This window comes from Ambystoma mexicanum, chromosome 13 (genome assembly GCF_040938575.1).
Source record: "Ambystoma mexicanum isolate Mex_15411 chromosome 13, UKY_AmexF1_1, whole genome shotgun sequence".
Lineage (NCBI taxonomy): Eukaryota > Metazoa > Chordata > Amphibia > Caudata > Ambystomatidae > Ambystoma > Ambystoma mexicanum.
This window is the reverse complement of record NC_090938.1, coordinates 732,979,889-732,996,486: the sequence shown is the minus strand read 5'-3', so window position 1 is coordinate 732,996,486 and position 16,598 is coordinate 732,979,889. Positions and strand designations below refer to the sequence as shown.

At 50.9% G+C, this 16,598-nt stretch overlaps 1 protein-coding gene across 1 annotated transcript in view; it reads left to right on the top strand.

The window, feature by feature from the left end:
- ATF6B (activating transcription factor 6 beta) overlaps positions 1-16,598 on the top strand; it is a 240,442-nt gene that overhangs the window by 160,047 nt on the left and 63,797 nt on the right. The window contains exon 10 of the mRNA XM_069634975.1: positions 4,026-4,178. Coding sequence (XP_069491076.1) covers positions 4,026-4,178 — 153 coding nt within the window. The remainder of the gene's footprint in view (positions 1-4,025; positions 4,179-16,598) is intronic.

Here is a 16,598-nt window from a genome sequence, read left to right as displayed (position 1 = left end):
GTCTTCTCTGCTCATTGCCATATTTGGAGTTTGTTGGAACTCTGATCCCGTTCCCCCTTTTCTGTCTGGGCTCAAGTGAGTGTCTGGGAGGTTCACTCTCGTCCAGCACCACTGTAAACTTCCTTCATAGGGTTTTTTTGGGGGTTGGAGTGGGGGGGAGAAGAGGTCTGTCTGGATGGCGTGTTCTTACCCTACCCCTTGGCAACGGGCGACACTCTGTTGGCACCTGCAGCTGATTGTGAAAAGGCCTCTAATATTTGGGTACTATTGAGCTCATGGAGCCCCTGTCTGGTGCTTTAACATCGTGGGCAGTGTGGGGCCGGAGTGCACCCATTAAAGGATCGGGGCTCTTCCTGTGACTTTCCCAGTCCATCGCTCTGGCATGGTCCGCTTCCACTTTAGGCTCGCTGGTCACAGGTCTCCCCCTTGCCTCCCTGTCTTTGGTCTGCTGGTTTGTTAATGAGTTTGTGCAGGGGTTAGCTTAACTACTGCTGACTTGGGAGGAAAGAGGATTACCAGTTTGCCCGTGTTGGTACTCTGGGCTGCCAAATGGGTGCGGGCCGGGGTGTTTGCAATGATGCGCGCCCTAGCACAAGTGTGGTCAGACAAGTTTCAGACTGGCACCAGCGTGGGGTTGGGGGGCAGGTGTCTCCTTTACCCGTCCGTGTTCCTTTCATCGTCTCTTTCCGCCCTTTTTCCGTGGTTCCCTGGGTATCCGGCCTATGATTCCACAATCCGGCCTCCCTCTGTTCCGACACTTCCTGGGTTGCCCGGACGATGCTGCGGCAGGCGAGCTTTTCGGGGGAAATTCGTCCAGATACCACTTGCTCGGCTGTGTGTTATTCATTAGTTGCTCTGCGCCTGCATCAGTTTCTTTTACTGTAATGGACGCCTTGTGGATGGAGCTCACGTCTTCACCCCTCCGGTCGCCATCTTCGAATTTATAAACTAATTTAAGTTAATACTTTCTTCGGTACAACGTCCTTTCATCGTGGGATGTTTTTTCGCGGGTGTTTTTACAGCAATTTTTTTTTTTGTTGTTGAAAAGGACTCATCAAATTTTTAGGGGGGGGTTAGAGAAAGCTATATATAGAGTGTGGGTGTTCGAGAATAGCTAAACAATTAAAGGAAATGGGGGGCTTGGATGGGAGCAACCCCTCCAAAAAGAAATAAAATTCTATGTTTTTTCCGTTAAAAAATCTGCAATAAAACCCCCTGCGAAAAAACATCCCGCGATGAAATGACATATGAACCTTTCTTCTTGCTGCTGCATAAAGTAGGCATAAAAATAAAAAATGAATGAAATCATCATTCGAAACATTATTGCAGCATCATTTACATATCCCGCCGTCTATTGGATGCGGCTAAAGGGAGTGCGTCATTTTTTCATTTCATACTAAGTGCTCTGTGCCTTAACTTGTCGCCCAATCCAAGTATGTGTCCTTAAAGGGAAGCCAGTGAGCCTTATTCTGAGGGTCTCAAGCCTTATATGAGGTGGGGTGATGGGGCGGGGTGTATCATAATACACCCCGCCCATCTCTTTAGAGCCATGCACTCAACGTTGAGCACAGCAGTCATGTACAAATCAGTAACGTGGATTACGACGCATGCGCACATCGGTAGCCTCACCGTCCGGCAGCTTGCCTTCCCGTTCAAAATGTCTACAACAGTTTCAATAGGAACGAAGCGCGCACGTTTTAAAGCTTTGCCAACATTTGTTGCTTTCTTAAAACGAACCCATGTTAAAAATTGTTCTGGCAGAGTATAAGTATTTGATCTAAGAATATATATGATATTAACATTTAACCTTTACTGTTACACTGCATTCAATGAACTCTTCTATAATATCAATTTAATTCACCCATATGTAACCTTGCTTATGACATTTTCAATAAAAATCATTTAACTTAGAAAAAAAATGGTTCTGGCAAATGTCAGTGAAGAGCTCTTTTTTAGAGGTAGCCGAGATTCCAATTTAGGAAACTGGACGTAATCAAGATCAGGAACTTGGGGTTCGTTTAATGGGCTCCAGCCAGGAGCCCTTCTTGGAGGCCTATGAAGCCATCCACACTTGCATGGAAAGTTGACGCGTGGCAGCAGACTAGATCCTCTGGGAATGAGGACGATATCCAGCATCCTCCCATCTGTGGCAGATCTTTTCCAATGGCAGATCTTTTCCAATCACGTCTTGCCTCTGCTGCCTTTCCCAATTGTCTTCTTGCACTGACAACCTTTTTGTAATATTAAAGTTTTGTCTCATGTTACTTCTGAGACCATGCCCATTGTAAGAGCCGGTGTCCTCTTTGCTCTCTTGAGTGATGCGAGTGCTTCTGTCCCACCCTCTATACACACAGGTGTAGACCCTGGAGGCCTATAGTCTGTGGCTTGTGATTCATACCAGGCAACATTTTAGTTTTTGTTCTGCTGTCTCGGCCTTTAAACATTGACACGAGAACATCACGCAACAGCCAAGGGGGAACTTGAGGAACTGGACCTCATACTCCAGATAGGGTCTTGCCAGAGAGATGTTTTTATTGAAACATGCCCACCCCTCTTTTCTGCTGGTTATATTTTATTAAGCTGACCGCATGTCTCCCTGTGTAGCCCCCACACCCTTCACATGGCCTTGTCACGTTGTTCAGCCCCTTAGAGGTCATCTCTGTTGTGGTGCAAGGCGGCCGACATTATGCTTGCAACGTCTTTAAGACATGGGTTTTTCCAGCAACTCTTCAGGAAGAAGGCAAGCCTTGTCCTGCATGGCTTGATCTGTAAGAGGTCATCTGAGGAACCCTACACTTGTAGCCAGTGGAGCTGTAGTCTCCCTCCCAGTGTAGTGCTAAGCGGTGCCTTTTGCTTTCCTTATTCAGCTATTTTTTTTATGTAATTTTATTGGTTTTACAAGAAGTGTGATAGTGTTGCATGCTAATTTCACAGTAGTGGTCACAAACAAGAACTCCTCTCAAAACGCATAAAGATAACATTAGGTTTTTTGGAAGTCATTTACATTTCCACAGAAGGTTCAGTGCAGTGAGATTACAATTGGTTATAGTAAAGTGTGCTTGGTTTTTCAGTAAACGGTTCTAGAAGCTACTCTGTTTCGTATTAGTCGTTTAGTTTCAGGGAGGCCCAATATGCCGAGTAATATTCTTTGAAGGCTAATCAGATCGAGTCTATTTGTGTGCGGGGGTCCAAAAGGGTGGCCTTAAGACTTTCCATCTCATGGACTGAGTGAGCTTTCGTGAGCCATGCTCTTTCCGAGGGCAGGGTGTTACTTTTCCATTTAATCGTGAGGCACACTCTGGCTGCAAGTAACAAGTAACACGTGGTGGGGGGCATATGCGCATATGCGAGAGTGCTGTGTGTGAGTCCTCTGCATCTGATTCAGCCCCAAACAATACCAACAACCATTGGTGCCAGTAATCCCCAATATCCCCACAATCTCTCCAGCAGTAAGGGGTGGTCTCGGGGAACATCGTAGAAAGCCATAGGGGGGTGTAGTGCCATCTCATCGCAAGGCGGGCATTGTGCATTTTATACTGCACAGACACTGACGAGCACCACGCGGTCTTGTGTATAGCTCGGCCAGCACAATGCGAAAATAATCTAGAATTTCCTTTTTCTCTGTTTTACCACAGCTCATTGTCCATTTCCAGTGGCATAGTCTACTGTAAGAGTATGAACTGTAGACAGAAAGGAAAGACCAGAAAATGAAGACAGACTTCATCAACGAGGTGTGGTTAGAAAAGTAATGCCAACTCAAGATTTGGTTCATGAAGGCAAGCAAGTTCAAGCTTGGGACTAATCTCTGCCATTTTGCGCAGTGTAGTTCTGTGGCTGATGTGTTTGAGCCAGCAAGTGGGAGCGAAACTCTGAGACAGAGCGAGAGGCAGGAATATTCTTCCTTTGCTGTGCTCGGGTTTCAATGCCAGTGCTCAGGTTGGCCCCCTTTTTCAGATGTTGACTTGTGACTGGATTTCTGTGCTTGCCCTGTTGTCTGATCTTCAGCTCTCTCGTTTCCCCATCAGTTTGACCGACAGGAAGTCGGAGGCACTGAGACAGGAAGTGGAGCCATTGCACACGGCCAGGCACCTGCTGGAGTTCCGAGAAGAGGAGCGGAAGGAAGAGCGTCTGGTGTATGAGAAAATGATCCCAGCCAGCAGTGGGAAAATCAGGTTCAGGTAAGCCGTCACGGAAAAGGGTGCATGCAGAGAACACGTCTGCATGGGGTGAGCTGGAAGCACTGTACAGCGGTGGTGTTTGAGGTCTTGTGGTGGGTGGTTTGGGAGTGCTTATTGTGTGCGAGACCGGGCAGACATCACTGTAGGAGGTCCTATTGGGAGGGTAGTGTGGGTGGCTGGGAAGGAAAGTGCTAGAACAAGATTGTGCAAAGTTGCCATCGGGAGTATGGAGTACTAGTGCGGCCTTTGGAGCTTATTGTAGGAGTGTTACTCGTGCCATTGGATATTCCGGTCCTGGGTTTGGGCGTTTGGCTATTGCGTAAATGGGCAGGTGGCCTTCGGCTGAACTCCAATTCTGGAGCACCTCTCTATTTTCCTCCCTGAGTAAGAGGTCTGTTTTCGTTGCATTCGGTTTTGTGTCCTGCAAGAATGTTTCAAGGCCTTCCCATCTGAGTGTTTTCCAGTTTCTTCTGGTGATTGTGGCTTGGCTTTTGTGGTTCAGGAGCCTGCGAGTCGTGGCGTTGATAACCGAAGAAATCGTGAAGTGGTCTCTCCATAGGGTGCACATTGGTGGGGCTGTAGTCGTTGGGCCTTCTTTGCAGAAAATTGCATTGTCTATGTTTCCAGAAATACACGGCGCTCCTATTGCCATTTTAAAGGTGCAAATTGGCCATGTTTTACGTTTTTTACTTTTTTTTAAAAAAACATGTATTTATTAATTTTTCGAAACCATTACATGCGCTACATAATGTAGCATCAATTCAGCACAAGGGAAAAAGGCCAGTGAACAATTTATAACCGTGGAGACAATTTTAAAAGTAGTACCGCATACACACCCAACATCTCCTAAATATAAATAACATTCCTTTTTCTCACATCTGTATTAAAAAAAAAACAGCTAATTACAGGGGTTAGACGACCCACAACGGAGACAAAAAGAACCAAATGCAGACTAGAAACTATAGGTAAGGAAAGAAGGGGACAATGGAGTGAGACAAAACAATAAGTCCTGAACCATACACTGATTATGAGGCGACCGACACATGCAGCAATTAAGCATACAAGGCATTGAATGAGTTTCGTAGCAATTGGTATTCATCCAACCGTCGCCTTCTCTCTGGATGATCTGGTCAACCTGCATTGGAATCCGTATTCATGCTCAGGCTTCTCGCTGCTTTTCCATTTCTTTCAAATCTGTCTATATGTCCAGAGTTGGAGATCACCTGGAAAAAGCCCCAGTTTACAAAACAACTGGGCACGTGGCCATTTAGATTGTAAAATCAACTCCATTCGAGAAAGGACTTCTTCCAGGTATTGGCAAACCTTTTCACCACTCCAGCGCATGTGCGTATTCAAACCGACCTCCTTCTTGCAAGACCAGCGAGAATGTGACTGTGAAAGAGTTCGTGTTTTCATGTTCCATGGTGGCCAGTATAGGCAATGGAGATTCTCTGCTGGCTGTAGCGTAAATCCAGATCCCATGTAAATGTATTCATATTTTCGACCAGTGGAAGATCGTTTCCTTTATCTGGGATTCCCCACCGTACCGCTCAGACCTACCCTTGGAAATGAGAGATGAGGTGTATAAACCAGGAGGCTCACGGATTGGAGCATTAATAGGAGACAGGGTAGATGTGATTATACGTCTGTAGTACGGTGAACCTGGATAGTTGCATTGCATGCAACTTGCACTTAAAACGAAGAAAAGATGAAGTTTGACACTGCTTTCCCATTAAGGGTGTGTTTAAGTTCTAAATGCCAGAATGCGTCCAAGAGCACCACTGCAGTATTTTATTGTTAAATGTAATTGCTGGATTCTTCGAAATGCATGGTTCTCTAGATAACACATATTTTGAATCGCTAACTTAGTTTGTATATCTCCTCTCCGTGATTACATGACGCAGTATAGGAGGTTTTGCACGATCGGACCGAAAAAAAAGGTCCGACCGTACAAAACGACCGAAAAATGCTGCCACCAAAAGTTCGAAGCTTTGGTGGAAGCATTGCAGCTAAGTAAAAATGAAAAAAGATTGCAGGGGTGTCCCCCACAACACCCCGCCCACTATACTGTGTGGCATAGTGAGCGGGGTGATGCGTGGGACACCCCCGCAGCACTCCCCCGCAGCACACCCACAAACCCCCCCCCCCAAAAAACGGGGGCTGCAGAGCTGTCCCCCGCAACTCCCCACTCACTATACTTTTCAGGGAAACCCCTGCAGCCCCCCCCCCGTAGCCTGTGTGTCCGCATGAGAAAGGGGCACACTTTTGGTAGTTGGCACCTTTCTAATGCGAACATTCTGGCCGCGGCCGGATCACTAAGAATCATATAGGAGTTTTTTCCATTTGGGGATTACTGTTCATCGTTGGAAGGCAATCTAATGGTACCCGCAAAACCAACCCCTTTCTGTGCGCACCCACATAGGGGTATTTTCCGAAACAGTAGTGATCCAGTGGCCGAGGCTACATGGAGGGAAGGCAGCATGATCTTTTCTTAAGTCAGGAAAGCCAACCCCTCCCCCCCTCCCTTCCTCTACTGATTGCCGAGGATGGACATCGGAATTTCAGAGCGAGGTCCATTCCCCTATTAGAACTCATTGGCCATTCTACATATTCCCTTGAGGATGCCTTGGAGAGAAGTGGAGGGGGGCATGTTAAGGCAATCCTGTCATCCGGACAGTAGCAACCTTCCCCGCATCGCGGGATTACTTTTGGACCATCTCTTACATTCAGAAGTCATTCTCCTGAGTTTAGTTACAGACATTCTGCTTCAGTCGGTGTGCAGTGGCTCGCGATACATACATCCCCAGGTGTGCCAATCCATGTTGGTCCCAATGAAACTCCCTACTAGGAATACAACTTCTGAAACCACTAGAAGTGAGATTGCAGCCTTCCCTCTGTTCATTTTGAAGTTTGATGTCTTTCCAAACCGAAGAAAAATGGCCATTGCATGTAGAAATGAAAGCACTGATTTGGAAGTTTGCTACTTACTGGTCGGACATTCAGACATTACTCACCCGCTCTCCCCGTGAGGCAAATGCCTACTCGCTAAATCTGGAACTGGCAACCTGTTTAGGACGTGCAGACCTCGTCCCAGGCAGAGAGACTCGGAGGGGGCCTGTGGGCGATGTTGGGTGGTGGGCGGCCATAGTCGGCGATGGTTGGGGATGAAGTGGGCAAGAGTGCATGCCAGCTGCCTGACCCTAGATGCCTGACCCTAGATGGCAGCTGCCGGACACGACAATGCAAACACCTATGAGCCAATCCTGCTCTTGCTACTTAAATAAAGCAAAACCACAGTATCTCATGGTGGAGTCTGCGTTCTACCATCGGTATACTCTGTTCCCATGACTAGTGGCCGCTAGATGGCGGCAGTTGACAGTTCTTTTCACTCTGAATGACTGCAATCTGCAAGAGGCAGTGTTCGTGTAAGGGACTACCTCTGTTAAAGTCTACTTGCTTGGACATAAAAGCCGTCCAGTCAGTGGAGAAGGTGAGCTCAGCGCCCCGGGCAGCCTGGAAAAGACCCCTTGCTCGGCACAGTTAAGCTTGCTGTGAAAATGCCCAATCCATATCCCCGCCCCCTTTTGACTGCTGTGTGTTATGTAGTTTTGTGGGATTTCCATGCGCGGGTATTTTGGGGCCAGCCAACCCTGCGGATGACCGGCTCTGTACCTGGTAACTTTTGGGGGGGGGGGGCTGCTCCGGGTCAACGGGCAGCCCCCATACTCATGTCGGGGTCACCCGGCGGGTACGGCTGTGCGGCGATCACGCCGCGGATGATGCCCTGGCGATCTCCCCACGGTGCTCCAGGTCACTGGAGCCCACACAGAGCTGGGGGCACCCAGTACACGACGGCCCCAGTTCTGGGGGCACCCAGGCCGGGGTCGTCCCCAATCGCCATGGTCACATGGCACCCAGACGGTGGAGGTCGGCGTTGCCCAGCAGGTGCGCCGACCTCGTGGTGGGCCTGGTCCTTGGGCCTGCACCACGCGGCGCCAGGCAGGCGCACAGCAAGAACCACACCGGAGTCGATGCATGGTGTGACTGCCGAGCCGGAAGCGGCTCGGTCCTTTTATTATGTTGGTCACGTAGCTACGGCCACGTGACCCATGACAACATCCTGGGAGCTAGCATGCTCCCAAGAGAGGCACTGTGCAACAGTAACCCCCTGAGCCAGCCAACCCTATGGGTGACCGGCTCTGGTCCAGGTAACACCAGAGCCAGCCAACCCCATGAGTGACCGGCTCTGGTCCAGGTAACACCAGAGCCAGCCAACCCCATGAGTGACCGGCTCTGGTCCAGGTAACAGCAGACCCAGCCAGCCAAGAGGTGACGGGCACTGTACCTGGTAACCACCTGAGCCAGCCAACCCTACGGGTGACCAGCTCTCCTCCAGGTAACACCTGAGCCAGCCAACCCTACGGATGACATAGCTCTGCTCCAGGTAACACCAGAGCCAGCCAAGAGGTGACGGGCACTGTACCTGGTAACCACCTGAGCCAGCCAACCTTATGGATGACCGGCTCTGGTCCAGGTAACACCAGAGCCAGCCAGCCAAGAGGTGACGGGCACTGTACCTGGTAACCCCTGAGCCAGCCAACCCTATGGGTGACCGGCTCTGGTCCAGGTAACACCAGAGCCAGCCAACCCCATGAGTGACCGGCTCTGGTCCAGGTAACACCAGAGCCAGCCAACCCTATGGGTGACCGGCTCTGGTCCAGGTAACACCAGAACCAGCCAACCCCATGAGTGACCGGCTCTGGTCCAGGTAACACCAGAGCCAGCCAACCCCATGGGTGACCTACTCTGGTCCAGGTAACACCAGAGCCAGCCAACCCCATGAGTGACCGGCTCTGGTCCAGGTAACAGCAGACCCAGCCAGCCAAGAGGTGACGGGCACTGTACCTGGTAACCACCTGAGCCAGCCAACCTTATGGATGACCGGCTCTGGTCCAGGTAACACCAGAACCAGCCAACCCCATGAGTGACCGGCTCTGGTCCAGGTAACACCAGAGCCAGCCAACCCTATGGGTGACCGGCTCTGGTCCAGGTAACACCAGAGCCAGCCAGCCAAGAGGTGACGGGCACTGTACCTGGTAACCCCTGAGCCAGCCAACCCTAAGGGTGACCAGCTCTCCTTCAGGTAACACCTGAGCCAGCCAACCCTACGGATGACATAGCTCTGCTCCAGGTAACAACAGAGACAGCCAGCCAAGAGGTGACCGGCTCTGTACCTGGTAACCCCTGAGCCAGCTAACCCTACAGGTGACCGGCTTTGGTCCAGGTAACACCAGAGCTAGCCAGCCAAGAGGTGACGGACACTGTACCTGGTACCCCTGAGCCAGCTAACCTTATGGATGACTGGCTCTGCTCCAGGTAAAACCAGAGCCAGCTAGCCAAGAGCTGACCAGCACTGTACCTGGTAACCCCTGAGCCAGCCAACCCTACGGGTGACCAGCTCTGCTCCAGGTAACACCTGAGCCAGCCAACCCTACGGGTGACCAGCTCTGCTCCAGGTAACACCTGAGCCAGCCAGCCAAGAGGTGACCGGCTCTGTACATGGTAACCCCTGAGCCAGCTAACCCTACGGGTGACCAGCTCTGCTCCAGGTAACACCAGAGCCAGTCAGCCAAGAGGTTACCGGCACTGTACCTGGTAACCCCTGAGCCAGCTAACCCTACGGGTGAACAGCTCTGCTCCAGGTAACACCAGAGCCAGCCAGCCAAGAGGTTACCGGCACTGTACCTGGTAACCCCTGAGCCAGCTAACCCTACGGGTGACCAGCTCTGCTCCAGGTAACACCAGAGCCAGCCAGCCAAGAGGTTACCGGCACTGTACCTGGTAACCCCTGAGCCAGCTAACCCTATGGGTGACCTTCTCTACTCCAGGTAACACCAGATCCAGCCAGCCAAGAGGTTACCGGCACTGTACCTGGTAAACCCAAAGCCAGCCAAAACTACGGGTGACCAGCTCTGCTCCAGGTAACACCTGCGTCAGCCAGCCAAGAGGTGACAGGCACTGTACCTGGTAACCCCTGAGTCAGCCAACCCTACAGGTGACTGGCTCTGCTCCAGGTAACACCAGAGCCAGCCAAGAGGTGACAGGCACTGTACCTGGTAACCCCTGAGCCAGCCAACCCTACAGGTGACCGGCTCTGCTCCAGGTAAACCCTGAGCCATCCAGCCGAGAGGTGACAGGCACTGTACCTGGTAACCCCTGAGCCAGCTAACCCTACGGGTGACCGGCTCTGCTCCAGGTAACACCAGAGCCAGCCAAGAGGTGACGGGCACTGTATCTGGTAAACCCAGAGCCAGCCAACCCTATGGGTGACCGGCTCTGCTCCAGGTAACACCAAAGACAGCCAGCCAAGAGGTGACAGCACTGTACCTGGTAGCCCCTGAGCCAGCCAACCCTATGGGTGACCGGCTCTGGTCCAGGTAACACCAGAGCCAGCCAACCCCATGAGTGACCGGCTCTGGTCCATGTAACAGCAGACCCAGCCAGCCAAGAGGTGACAGGCACTGTACCTGGTAACCACCTGAGCCAGCCAACCTTATGGATGACCGGCTCTGGTCCAGGTAACACCAGAGCCAGCCAGCCAAGAGGTGACGGGCACTGTACCTGGTAACCCCTGAGCCAGCCAACCCTACGGGTGACCAGCTCTCCTCCAGGTAACACCTGAGCCAGCCAACCCTACGGATGACATAGCTCTGCTCCAGGTAACAACAGAGACAGCCAGCCAAGAGGTGACCGGCTCTGTACCTGGTAACCCCTGAGCCAGCTAACCCTACAGGTGACCGTCTTTGGTCCAGGTAACACCAGAGCTAGCCAGCCAAGAGGTGACGGACACTGTACCTGGTAACCCCCTGAGCCAGCTAACCTTATGGATGACTGGCTCTGCTCCAGGTAAAACCAGAGCCAGCTAGCCAAGAGCTGACCAGCACTGTACCTGGTAACCCCTGAGCCAGCCAACCCTACGGGTGACCAGCTCTGCTCCAGGTAACATCTGAGCCAGCCAACCCTACGGGTGACCAGCTCTGCTCCAGGTAACACCAGAGCCAGCCAGCCAAGAGGTGACCGGCTCTGTACATGGTAACCCCTGAGCCAGCTAACCCTACAGGTGACCAGCTCTGCTCCAGGTAACACCAGAGCCAGTCAGCCAAGAGGTTACCGGCACTGTACCTGGTAACCCCTGAGCCAGCTAACCCTGACCAGCTCTGCTCCAGGTAACACCAGAGCCAGCCAGCCAAGAGGTTACCGGCACTGTAGCTGGTAACCCCTGAGCCAGCTAACCCTACGGGTGACCAGCTCTGCTCCAGGTAACACCAGAGCCAGCCAGCCAAGAGGTTACCGGCACTGTACCTGGTAACCCCTGAGCCAGCTAACCCTATGGGTGACCTTCTCTACTCCAGGTAACACCAGATCCAGCCAGCCAAGAGGTTACCGGCACTGTACCTGGTAAACCCAAAGCCAGCCAAACCTACGGGTGACCAGCTCTGCTCCAGGTAACACCTGAGTCAGCCAGCCAAGAGGTGACAGGCACTGTACCTGGTAACCCCTGAGCCAGCCAACCCTACAGGTGACCGGCTCTGCTCCAGGTAACACCAGAGCCAGCCAAGAGGTGACAGGCACTGTACCTGGTAACCCCTGAGCCAGCCAACCCTACAGGTGACCGGCTCTGCTCCAGGTAAACCCTGAGCCATCCAGCTGAGAGGTGACAGGCACTGTACCTGGTAACCCCTGAGCCAGCCAACCCTACAGGTGACCGGCTCTGCTCCAGGTAACACCAGAGCCAGCCAAGAGGTGACAGGCACTGTACCTGGTAACCCCTGAGCCAGCCAACCCTACAGGTGACCGGCTCTGCTCCAGGTAAACCCTGAGCCATCCAGCTGAGAGGTGACAGGCACTGTATCTGGTAAACCCAGACCCAGCCAACCCTATGGGTGACCGGCTCTGCTCCAGGTAACACCAGAGACAGCCAGCCAAGAGGTGACGGCACTGTACCTGGTAGCCCCTGAGCCAGCCAACCCAATGGGTGACCGGCTCTGTACCTGGTAAGCCCTGAGCCAGCCAGCCAGCTGTGGGGTGCAATCAAAGGCCCCAAACCAATGGAACTGAAAGGCCCACTAAAAAAACGACTTGACAGCATTTATAACAAAACTTTCACACTGAAAAAGCGCATATTTAAGGCACTGTGGGGTTTCTGCAAGTAACACAAGGAAGGGCCTTGTGAAAAAAAGCCTACCTTTTCATTACAAAAGGAAAAGCAGCATTTTAATTCACAAAGGTAGAAGAAATTCAAAGGTCCCTTTCACATGAAAAACAGGATTTTTAAACATCAACACCAAAACGGCTTTGCATGTGTGTTTGCAGTTTAAAGCAAGACATGAGAAAGATGAACCCCTGCTAACATAAAGGTGTCAGGAAATAGTCATGGTGTGTGTTGAAAAAAAGTAATGTATATTATGCTTCACATGCAAAATACCGGAAAACATTTGAAAAGAAAAGCCCAGTTTGTTTCCATGAAAAAGTTCCTATATACCTGAGCCAGACCTACTTGGTGTGGGGCAAATGTCACAAAGGACTCCCCCCTTCCGCCCCCCCACTGGAAGCCTGGCTTGCATCCCATCTGTTTACAACTGCAGTAAAGTGTGGCCGCTAAGGGTGTGGAAAACAAACTTCCCCCAGATCTGTGCAGGGCAGATAACATAGCCGGTGCATGACTGGAATGTAGGGGGGAGGTGTGAAAAGACAGGCTGCAATCAAGGCTGAACTCTGAAAGAATTACAGGAAAATAGAAGCTTTCCAGATTTAAATAGTGATCTCCGTCAGATAGATGCCAGATGTCTGCAGTGGAGGTTCTCCTTCCTTCTTGAGCCCTTCGCTCTTTTGCCTCCAACACTCTCAGGGTTGGACGCTTCTCCAGGCAGAAAGTAGGGGGCAGATCACTTTCCTCTGCAAATGCCTCCCTCTGGAACGGCCTCCCTGCCCATCTCAAACTTGAGCTATCCACCTAAAGTTTCGGAAGCAGCTCAAGACTTTGCTTTTCCCCTCTGCTTTCTCTCTATCCCTCCCCTGCTGACCCCTCTCCCTATTTGCCTGCTGTGCTGACTGGTTGCTTGGATATCCTCAAAGTCTCACTGGGTACCAGGCTGCGCTATGACCAGTCTCCCCCGCACTGCCTCCGGGCCTGTTGCACACTATGGGCTGTAACTGTAACCTCTAAAGTCCCCCGCCTCCTTGGACTTACTGTGAGAAACCTGAAGGTGTCTCACCAGCTAGTCCCTGGAGATCTGTCATCCAGGGGGCCAGGACACTGCCATCGCTTTTGGGTCCACTTCCTGGTGGTGGACCAGTGTGGGAGGATCAGCTGGGTGAGGGGTCTTCAGGGAGTGGGACACCGGATGGCGACACGCAGTATCCCCTTCCCTGTAACACCTTTACCCCATCCTACCAGGTAGGATATTTTAGAACTCAACCCCCAAACCCCTTCATAACACAAACACTTTCTCAGGAACATCTTGCTATGAGAGCAAATGGACTAACACCTGAGCCGTATACCTGACATGTCCCAATACAATGGTCAGGCAGGGTCAGGCAATTACTGACCATCACACACAGCGGACTTCCATTACACATCCCCACACGGATAAAAGGTGGGGCGCGAGAGCACACTCCCAGCATGGCAAAGCACACAAGGAAGCAGCAGTTCCAAGATGGCAGTTTAACACGAGGAGAAAGATGGCAAAACAGAAGGGGACCACAAGGAGGGAAGTGGCCTTGACCTTTTCGACGAAGAACCGTGACCTTCACAAGCCCTCGAGAATAGAAAGCGTAAGGCCAGGAAATCGGGCTGAAGAATCCTGCATGGTGTGTCGGAGGTACTCAGGACCCACCCACGTTGATGATCAAGGCGGGGAGAATCGCTTGCCGCCGTGGTACGATCCTTGGCTCCCAGAACAAAGTAGCACCAGTGAACTCAACCCAGCCTGTGAGTTGGGGCGAGTGATACCAAACCAGTCTGTGTTGAAGCCAATGTTGCAAACAGCAACATTGTATGGTGAGCGATGAAGCAAACTGTGTATGAAACATATGTGATGACCAACGCGAGTAAAAGTTGATCAGATGAGTGAATGAACTTTGAAACCAAGATACAATACTCTTGACAGAGTGGTCCGGCACCGTGTGCGTGCTCATTTGATTCGAAGGTCTCTGTAAGGTATCCAACTGAGACTTGAGACAGGTGAAAGATTGGCAAAGAACTGTACATTGAAGTGGTCCTGCGATGGATCAAGCAAAATCCTGTGCACAATCAAAAGTTTTCGATGATGATACGGCCCAGCAAGTTGATGACAAAATAGAGAAAGTGGTCCCAACAGGGTGCGTAGGTACCAGTAGACCAGAAAAGTGGGTCCATGGTACATGCTCCCACCCCGCTATAGAAATGTCTCATTGGTCTGGCTGGGTCACAAACGCTTACGCCAGAAAAAATGCAAACTGCTAGGGAAAAAAGGCCAATGGATTCTTGCAAGGATAACCAGTTTTAATTGCACAAAAATAGGTATGCCAGCAAAGAACTCTGCTGCTCAAGAACGTTCTGCCGAAAAATAGTACAAGCAGAATTTTATCAGGAAAAAGATTTTCATAAATGATGCACACACATACATTAAAAACCCACCTGGCTGGTCGGTGAGACCCTATACATGGTCAGCCTGCTCGATGGGAGATGCCAGGCCATTGGCCCAGCCCCTATCTGCCCGTCCGTCTTCATCACATGGAGTCTGCTGGGCTCATCATCCCCAGGGAACCAAGGTAGAATTTGTAATTGGTGTAAGGCAATGCTACTCTCTCATTATGGCATGCACCTGGGAGGCTTAAGATCGAGCTGACCCACACATTCTTCACTCATTCAGTGTCGCGCTACCCGACCCTAGGCTTTGGACTAGAATATATTCCCCCTGTACCTCGCATTACAAATCTTGTCATTCATGAAATAACGTGGAATGGTTGTGTTCTTTTAAATCTTTTATGGCCTGTGGGTTTCTGGTTGGTGGTCTGGGGTCACCTACTATCGTGGAATTCAGGGGTCTCGGACTGGGACAGTTGTGGATGTTATAAGTGATGTTTGGCTGGGTGGAGTTAGGGGGCCTGCTTTGGTCTGGCTGCGATAAACCTGCACTGTGAGGCACCTAGTACTGTCTCGTGGCCTTGCAGGGCACATTCCTTCTTGGGATAACATGTATTAGCAGCATTTGGGGAACAAAGGGAAGTTTCTATGGAGGCTAGTAGCGTGGGTCTCTTTATCGTCGTCTTGGGCCTATTCAGGTTTCTTTGTTAGATTTGTGGCCTGTGTCTACGCGCAGTAATGCAGGCCTGAATGTTTCTACCATAACTATAAAGCAGTGCCTGTTCATATGCACGCTCCAAGTCTAAGCATCTACATTTTGCATAGTATTGTGTTCGTGCAGGGTCTCTTGGTAGGGCTCCTGGCACATCGCACGTATATTTATGGGGTTCACCTTACTGTAACGCACGTAGGGGGTGGGATAGGGTCAGCGCCTTTCCAACAGATGTCACATCAAGCTCCATAGCTGTAGGTACCAGTAGATTGGAAAAGTGGGCCAGGCCCCCTGCACCCCAGTAGAAAGGTCACATCGCTCTGGCTGGGCGTTCGTGGTGTGGCATGCAGCTCCATATGAACTCCAAAGGCCTCCCCTCCCCTCGCCAAGCAGCTGCTCCTCCTTGGTCTGTTGTGGCCATCGGCGGCTGACTCTGCCTTTCATCACCAGCATAGTTTTCCATTGTTTTAAGGGATTTCATTTTCAGCTTAAGAATTGTTTATCCTGTCCCACTCCTTGTGCACAGATCCCACCCAATAAACTGTTTTGTGATGTGCTTTGCTGAACCGTCCAAGGGCAAGTAGTGATATAGGTTGTTTACTAACAACATCTGTGCTGCAAGCCCACGGATAAAACCAAGGGAAGTGCCCAGGAAACAAAGTGAAATAGCCAGGCCACCAGTCGTAGCACTGGCAAAAAATCAAGAGAGTCTTCAAAGAGCAGCGGCTTGGCACAGCTGTACATAAGCAATTCCACACTTCCTAAAAGTCCATTCAAATGAGGTCTAGAGTTCAAATAGTCCTTTCCCAGCTTTGCAGTAATTTAGGCTCCAGAAATTCTTTTGTTTCGTCTGTAAGCACGTACTGCCTGCAGTGACTTCATTCCTCCCTGTGCACCCAAAATCTAGTGCCTTGGGGGCTTTTAGGAGCGGCCCTAGTCAGATTCAGCTACATAGAGCAATCTATGGATCAAATAGCTGCATTTTAAAAAAAAACACATTAGGTAATGGGTCATTTCGTATTGGCTTTCGTAGTGTATGCATATAGGATTGTATGTAGCCGGTGTGGATTGATGTCAGGTG